This window comes from Lathyrus oleraceus, chromosome 6 (genome assembly GCF_024323335.1).
Source record: "Lathyrus oleraceus cultivar Zhongwan6 chromosome 6, CAAS_Psat_ZW6_1.0, whole genome shotgun sequence".
Lineage (NCBI taxonomy): Eukaryota > Viridiplantae > Streptophyta > Magnoliopsida > Fabales > Fabaceae > Lathyrus > Lathyrus oleraceus.
In genome coordinates this window covers 358,118,017-358,126,934 of record NC_066584.1, presented here as the reverse complement: position 1 = coordinate 358,126,934, position 8,918 = coordinate 358,118,017, and the positions used below count along the sequence as shown (strand labels likewise).

Below are 8,918 nucleotides of genomic sequence, written 5' to 3'. Positions count from 1 at the left end.
AATGAAGACTCAATGCTAAAACAAACAACGTGTTCAGTGTGTGTAATCATGCAGCAGATATCAGAAAAGGAAATATGCAAGTTATGAATGATAAAGACGTACCTAAATGCTCTCTTATGATGAATAATGTGTTTGGCTTTTTCTTCTCTTACCATGTAGGGTAGAGTTGACCGCTTCACTAATACTTCTTGTGTGATGGGGCGTCTCAATCAGTTATGGCCAACCTGCTCGATCTTCAGTATAACTCAACTAAACCACTCTGCTCATTCAGAAGTATATAAAAAATAGTTTCGTGGGTTAGCATGCACAAATAACACATACACATTCAATTTGGGTACTTTTTCACACATCCACTGAAGTTATAATTATCATATTACTAGATGAAAGTGAACAGTTAGAAAACAAACCAACTAAAAGAAAAACATAACTCCAAAATTAATTTAAAATTAAAGACTATAAAATAAAAATTACGAATACCTCCATTGGGTTGCCTCCCAAGCAGCGGTCGTTTACCGTCATTAGCTTGACGCCTCATCATCCTTGTTAGGGTGACATATATGACACAAAGAAAACATCATTTTTTTTCTTTATTTTGTTTGGTAGCAATCTCATGAACATGAGGTATCGATATGTGGCTTACAAATCATTTTCAATTTGATTTTAGTGAACAAGGTATAAATGATATCCAATATTATGAATTTCTTTTCTTTCATCTATCTTGTTATCTATATCTATATAAAATATTAAATCTAAAGCGACAAACTATATCACGACAAATCATATGCCACATACTCAATATTTGACACAACATCATTATTTTTATGTGACACCTCTAGAAATTCACCTTTATTTTTCAAAATGTCAAATTACATTCTTTATTGGTGTCATGAGTTCGAACCTTGGCAAAAGCAAAAACATATTAACCTAACAACTATTTTTTAATTTTGATATATATTATTTGCTTAAATCTTATATAACATTATTATTTTTCTTGAAATAATTTTTGAATTATAAAAAAAAGAGAGAAAAATAACTTTGATATATATTTTTTCAATATAATTCCACACCCATTTTGAATAAAATAATCTAACAACCCAACAATTACTTTAACTAACTATATTTGCTAAAATTTTAAAAATAAAAGAGATGTGTGAATACTATTAAATATTTTTTGATTGTCTTTAATGTCAAATTGGTTATTACATAAATTTCAAAGGTTTGCCACTATTTATTCATATTGATATATTTTTTTTCAATATAATTCCACACCCATTTTGAATAAAATCTATATAATATATTAAATCTAAAGAGACTAACTATATCACGACAAATCATATGCCACATACTCAATATTTGACACATCGTCATTATTCTTATTTGACACCTCTAAAAATTCACCTTTATTTTTCAAAATGTCAAAGTACATTCTTTGTTGCTGTCATGAGTTTGAAACTTGGAAATAATTTTTGAATTATAAAAAGAAAAGCGAGAGAAAAGTAACTTTGATATTTTTTTGAATATAATTTCACACCCATTTTGAATAAACACTACGCCAAATAAGGGAAAAGAGGGCGCTTTTTTTGGCCTATAACAGCGCTTTAAAGCGCCCTCTAATCTGGCGCTGGCATAGGTAAAGACAGCGCTTTTTTTCCTGGTGAAAGCGCTCTCTAAAGTGGCTCTTTAAGCCCTTTAAGGGCCACTTTAGAGGGCGCTTTTTCAAGAAAGCGCCCTCTAAAGTGGAAACTTTTAAGGGTTTAGAGGGCGCTTTTACTGGAAAGCGCTCTCTAAAGTGGAAACCTTTAAGGGTTTAGAGGGCGCTTTTACTGGAAAGCGCCCTCTAAAGTGGAAATTTAAAGGGTTTAGAGGGCGCTTATTTTGGAAAGCGCCCTCTAAAGTGGGTGGTTATTTAACATTTACATGCATCACATGTCTCTGTGACCATATTCTCATTTCAGGTTATGTTGCAGCCACAAGAGGTAACCAGAAGAAAATGGCATACAACTGCTTGTTATAATTCACAAGAGCAACTAAAAGTTCTTTTTATGCTTTTATAATATTAAAATACAAATACTGATATATGCTTATTGTTTATATGATCCTCTTGCTATTTGAAATGTCATGAACCGAAACCACTGCTACTCTAATTGAAATGTATAATAACCACTCTCTTTCATTTATTTGTTTATAATCAATCAATTACAACAAAAATGCAAGTATGCTGCTAGATTAGAAAATCACACTGTTTTGGTATTTTTCATATTTAACAAGACCAAAGAGCACAAAAATGAATTGAGTTGATTCAGAAGAAAAAAATGAATGTGAATACATGAGTGAACACTAGCTGAAGTACTACTCGAAAGGAAACTTCATCTGAAAAACTGTTGTATTTCTTCAAGAGTTTTTCCCTTTGTCTCGGGGACCCAAATGACAACAAATCCTGCTGTGAAAACACACACTGCAGTATATATTGTGAAGGTTCCTGATAAAAACATAGGAAGCTTCTGGTTAGAAACAATAGATATTTATAGAAAGTTAACATAGGCAATGCACACAAACCTCCCGAACTCCAATCCAAGAGCAAATTTGCTGTTAATGTAACCAACCAGGAAAAGAACCAATTGGCAAGTGTTGCAAAACTTCCAGCTAGGTCTTTGATGTTAATCGGAAGAATCTGTTATGTAAAATATATTCAACACATCAACTATCACATTATATTACAACAAAGGTTTGTTCATATAGGGTTGTCATGCATATTATTATTGAAGAAAATTGTACCTCAGACATTATAATCCATGGCATTGCTCCTAATCCCAGAGAGAATGCAATAACCATGACCTGAAAGAAATTGAAAGTTTATAATAATGAAGTTAGGGAAACAAACAATAGAAACCATCATTTGTGTAATAAAGTTGTATTTACACACCACAACTCCAGCCACCGATACGAGGCTCAATGTCGCATATAAATCAGAATCTGGTGATATATATTCCTGAGAGCAAATTCAACATAAAATATATTATCCATATAAAAAACCAAAAATATAAAGAAGAATTTACTGATATATAATCCTGTGAATCTGTGTTACAAATTTCTGAACATTTATGCATGAATGCATGTGTAATATCTAGTTAATGTATTATGTATATATAAAAATAAACAAAAAAAATATTCAAAAAATATAACAAACAAAAAAATTATTATTACCTTCAAGTAGAATGATATTGAAATAACCAAAAGACTCAAAGCCATTGCAGATGAAGAAACCTGCAATAGGAGATTTTGATTAATCTCTTATTACCCTCCAAACAAATAGTAATGTGAATGCAAAAATTATCGAAAAAGCTCAGACTCACAATAAGTAAAAGCCGGCGACCAGATTTGTCTGCTAACCACAAAGTTAAAATCGTAGCAAGAACCTAAATGACATGTAAATATTGTTCAGATTATGGTCTGATAAATTTGGAACGTTACAAATTTAGTTTCCTTTCGGTTGAACCTGAACAGCACCGACTCCAAATGTTGCTACATCACTCGAAACATGCGTCTAAATATCGGAATAACAGGAAAATACCACAAGACTTTTGCTGGAGACAACTTGTTCTTATATCGCGAGACACCGCATTTAGGACACTCATTTAACGATGCATACTCATTTCGAAACAAAACGCAATCGTTTGGACATGCATGTATCTTATCATAGCTCATGCCAATAGAGCACAACATCTTTTTGGTGTCATATGTTCGATTGGGAAGAACATTATCCTCAGGAAGCATATCTTTCAAAAGGGCTAATAACTCTGTGAAACTTTTAACCCATAATGCCTAGTCTCCATTTCTAGCATTGCAACACAATAATTATTGTTGAGAATACTCAATAAATGTATGAACCAAGAAAAATGAAACCAAAAATGAACAATAGCGAACGTCAAAAGAGAAACCAAGTAATATGAAGATTAGAAAAATACCTATGGTGTCAAAATCGAACAGCTAACAACGAATTAATAGAAGGAGGAAACGTCGTAGATCTAACAGAGGTGGAAGGAGAACGCCTTAGAAGTAGCGAAAATCGTAGTAGTGAGAACCCTAACGTGAAAAAGAACGAAAATAACAGAGAGTGAAATAACAAAACGCGCAGTATGTTATAATTTTAATGTTTACTAAAGGGGACCTTAGAGGGCGCTTGTGGAAAAAAAGCGCCCTCTAAAGGGGGCCTAAGAGGGCGCTTATGAAAGCGCTCTCTAAGGCTTTCCAAAAGCGCTTTATAAACTGGAAATGCACATGGACTTATAGAGCGCTTTTTTAAAAGCGCCCTCTAAGGGTAACCTTAGAGGGCGCTTTGTAAAAAGCGCCCTGTATTATTGTCCCTCTATCTCCTCCTTATTTTTTCGCTTCACCTTAGAGGCGCTTTATTACAAAAGCGCCCTCTAAAGTGCGCTGTCTATTCCAGTTGTTCGCTCCTTATTTTTTCGCTTCACTTTAGAGTGCGCTTTTGTAATAAAGTGCCCTCTAAGGTGCACTGTCTATTCCAGTTTTTGGCGTAGTGAAAATAATCTAACAATCCAACAATTACTTTAACTAACTATATTTGCTTAAATTTTAAAAATAAAAGAGATGTGTGAATCCAAAAACTTTTAAATATTTTTGATTATCTTTAATGTCAAATTAGTTATTACACAAATTTCAAAGGTTTGCCACTATTTATTCATATTGAAATATTATAGAGCATGCAACACATTTCAATCTTATTGATAAACATCACCATTATATTATTCATATTACAACGAACAAATAAAGTATAGACAAAGAATAAATTTATTGATTTCTCACATATGAGTGTTAGAGACACACGAGAATCAAAATATAAAAAATGATCACAAGTATTATTTTTTAGAGTTATTAAAATTTGCAAAAACTAAATTCTAGATATAACTGTCAACTTACAAACATATATTTTTCTTTCAAGTAAAATGTTCATTATTATTGTTGATTAATTCATATTGTTGTTTATATTATAATTCATAATAAGATACTATAATATAACTCTTTAACCATATCTTTCACAAGTATTGAAAATGGGTTGTTAGATTATTTTGGAATAATATTATTGATTTCTCACATGAGTATCAGAGAAAAATGAGAATCAAAATATAAAAAATGATCACAAGTAATATCTTTTAGAATTATTAAAATTTGCAAAAACTAAATTCTAGATATAAAAGTCAAATTACAAACATATATTTTTCTTTCAAGTAAAATGTTCATTTTTTTTTATTAATTCGTATTGTTGTCTATATTATAATTCATAATAAGATGTTATAATATAAATCCGTAACCATGTTTTTCAAAAAAAATATATAATTTAAATTCAATATTAATCAAATAAAAATTAATTCATGACCGCGCATCGCGCGGGTTCTTATCTAGTTGAAATAGCTTTTAGAGATACCCTTTTGTTGAAGACTTTCTTATTGAATACCTACATCTTCACAAATTGTTAAATTTGGATTTTCATCCAGAACAAAATCATCTTCAAGTTGCCTTCTTTCCCCTTCCCCATATTTCTTGTTTATCTCAAATTCTTCTATTCTTAATGCATTTTATTTCATATTATGTCATGCATCTTTCTTCTTCTTTCACATATTCTTCTTCCAACTTTAACTCTCTCCAAATAAACATATCTAGATAAAAGTTAGCTTCCTTACTTCATTCATAAGAATTTTTACCTCCCTCTTATATGCTTTAAAAAATTTAGTCGCCTCTTCCAAAGTGATTTCCGAATCAAGCGACCAACATGCAGGAGATACACAACTACAAAACTCAAACACTTTATAAGTAGCAAAGTATAGAGGAATTCGTGAAGCAACAATAATCTGACTTTTTTTATAATAATATAACAAAATTAAAACTAAAATTTATTGCAAAGCAACAAAATTTTAACTAAAAATAAAATTGTAAACTTTATAATCTTTTGCAGTCCTCGGCAACAGCGCCAAAAACTTTATCGGTAAATTAGCAAGTGTACTAATATGTCGAAATAGTAATAATTGAAAATCCCAAAGTATCGATCTCAATGAATGCGTGATAATATAGAGTCCGAGTTTCACTTATGTTAAACAAAATTAATTGGGGGTTTTATTTGGGTTTTAATTCAAAATAGAACATAACAATAAATTAAATAGAGTAGAAAATATTATGAGTATAGCATGCTAGGAATGAGTGTTTGAACCTGAATTATTAACAATCCTAAATTGACCTTATAACTACTTATTTTATCCCTACTGATTACCGGTTCTCAAGTATGTTTGCTCCTAAGTCCTTAGTGGGCAATCCTTTAATCATTCAAATTAATCCCTATGTCCATAGTGAATTACAGATGAAAGAGAAATCATTCAAATTTATAGGGCATCCCTAGTCCTAGGTGATATCCACTATAAAATGCTGGAATCAAGTGATTTTCTTGAAAGTCTTTTCTAACAGGTAACCGTAAATCAATTCTCAATTTGACTGAAAGAGAAATCATTAGACGTAGATAAAAGTAAGTCAGAATAATAGAAAATATAGGTCATTACAAGGTTAAATTCATAATAATCAACAAATTCAAGAACAGGGACACCCCATAGCATTGGGGGGTTTAGCTACTCATAATAATAAAAATAAAAACAAACATTTGAATCTGGTCAAACATTACAGAATGAGAAAGATGAAGAGTCTCCAATGGCAAAAATCCCTTGAAGATGATGCTCCACCTTGATCTATTACACTTTCCAACATCTAATCCGTGTTTTGCCATAAAAAAATCAAGTCTAAACCTCATAAATTCACTTTGTAGCTTTAAATACATCAAACTGGTTTTTTTTTTGTGATTCTGGGCCCCCATACGTGTATGGAGGGCCATACGCATATGGGGGCAGTTCATACGTGTATGGGCAGATATGATTTTTTTTTAGATATGATACAAGTATGGACAAGTTGATATCTGTATGGGGAGAAAATTCAGAATTAGCTTTTGATGTTTTCATGAAAGTTATAGCCCTTAATGTTAGCTTTCATTTGTCGCTAGTCCTGCATCATTGCAAGTTATGACGCTCTAGATATGATCAAAATACCACATGCATATTATGATCTAAAACATGCTGAAAAATAGACTTTGTGAATGTTTCTAAAAATTTGTCGCGTTCCTTTTCCGTCCATTTCTTTGACTTCATCTAACCTATAAAACACGTTAACATTCCCAAAAAGGTAAAAAAAAAACCTGGAATCATACAAATACAAAAATTAAAGAAACTAACATATAAACAACTCAAAATATATGGAAAATGCAAATAACCCGCATACTTTCACCAGTTAAAATGATAATAACTAGCATAAATGGTGACTAACTAAGTACTCATTCATTAAAATATTGTGCATTATTTTCACATCATCCAAACTTAGTACAAATTATTTTGGTAACTTTAGTTTTCATTGTTTTAATTGTATCATATTTAAAGAGATGATCCAAGGATAAAGTTTTGGATTCAAAATAAGAAATATTTCTTCAAAGTGTGTGATGATAAGTTATGTGTAATAAGAGAGAGTGGTATGCTTTCTCAAGCTTTGTGTTAAAAGAAAGTGGTTTGTTTTTTGTGTGTGTTAGAAGATTGTGATAGAAGTCTTGAAGTGAGGCTGGTATAAAGATCTAACATAGTGAAAAACCCTTCAAGGTGTAAAGGGACTAGATGTACCCTTGGTTATAAGGGGAACTAGTATAAATCCTTGTGTCATTTACTTTCTTTCTTTTTAATTTCTTTCATTTTTACATTCTATCTTTAATAATCTAATTCTTAAAAAATTAAAAACAAAGAATCTTTGCTTAAATAAATATTACCTAATTTACCCTCCTCTTAGGTTGCACTCTATAATTCCCAATATCAAGGATGCTTGCTTGAACATGCTGTTTGTTTGGCAAATAGAACCTTCAAAGATTAATGAAGCCTTAGAAGATGATCAATTGATACTTTCCATTCAAGAAGAATTAAACCATTTTGAAATAAATACATTTTTGGAACTTGTTCCTAGACCTAATAGTAAGCACATTATTGGAACTAAATGAGTGTTCAAAAATAAGTTTGATGAGAATGGAATAATTGTATGAAACAAGGAAAGACTGGTGGCTCAAGTCCATAATCAAGAATAGGGAATCAATTTTGATGAAACATTCACTATTGTTGCAAGGTTAGAAGCTATTTGATTACTGCTTGCATATGCTTAATCGTTAAATTTTTAGTTATACCAAATGGGCATCAAGAGTGCATTCTTAAATGGATACATCAATGAAGAAGTCTATTTCAATCAACCTCATGGTTTTGAAGACTTCAAGAATCCTTCACATGTGTATAAGTTGAGAAAATCTCTTAATGACTTAAAACAAGCACCAAGGGCTTGGTATGATAGACTTAGAAACTTTCTATGTGAAAGAGGTTTCAACAAAGGAAATATGGATACAACATTATTCATCAAGAAGATCAAAAATCACACCTTACTTGTTCAAATATATGTTGATGACATCATTTTCGGATCAACAAACAAAGATTTATATGAATAATTTTCAAAGATGATGTGTAGCACCTCAAATTTGCACCTATCTTTGTACATATCATTTCATATTAGGACATAGCATATCATAATCCATTGCATAGCATTTGCATTGTCCCCCAGTTGCCTCAAGAGCAAGCAAGCAAGAATTAGGTCAAACTGATCAGGAGGTCAGTCAACCAATCAAGCAAAGGTGTTTCTCAAGGAATCAAAGCCCTAGGGTTTATCCAACAAGTTCACATGTCTTGGAGCATCATTTGAAGTGTTCAAGTCAAGGGTTGAAGGCTCAGAGGTCATCAGTTCATGCACAGCCAGGTCAAAACCCTAAAAAGTCAACAATCAGT

General features: G+C 31.5%; 1 protein-coding gene across 1 annotated transcript in view; it reads right to left on the bottom strand.

Annotated features, from left to right (window-relative positions):
- Positions 1-2,366: 2,366 nt before the first annotated feature.
- LOC127095626 (sugar transporter ERD6-like 6) overlaps positions 2,367-8,918 on the bottom strand; it is a 29,809-nt gene continuing 23,257 nt past the window's right edge. Inside the window, exons 3-8 of the mRNA XM_051034293.1 lie at positions 3,354-3,416; positions 3,205-3,264; positions 2,924-2,989; positions 2,776-2,835; positions 2,557-2,671; positions 2,367-2,479 (exon numbers count right to left, since the gene is read on the bottom strand). Of these exons, the coding sequence (XP_050890250.1) occupies positions 2,367-2,479; positions 2,557-2,671; positions 2,776-2,835; positions 2,924-2,989; positions 3,205-3,264; positions 3,354-3,416 (477 nt within the window). The remainder of the gene's footprint in view (positions 2,480-2,556; positions 2,672-2,775; positions 2,836-2,923; positions 2,990-3,204; positions 3,265-3,353; positions 3,417-8,918) is intronic.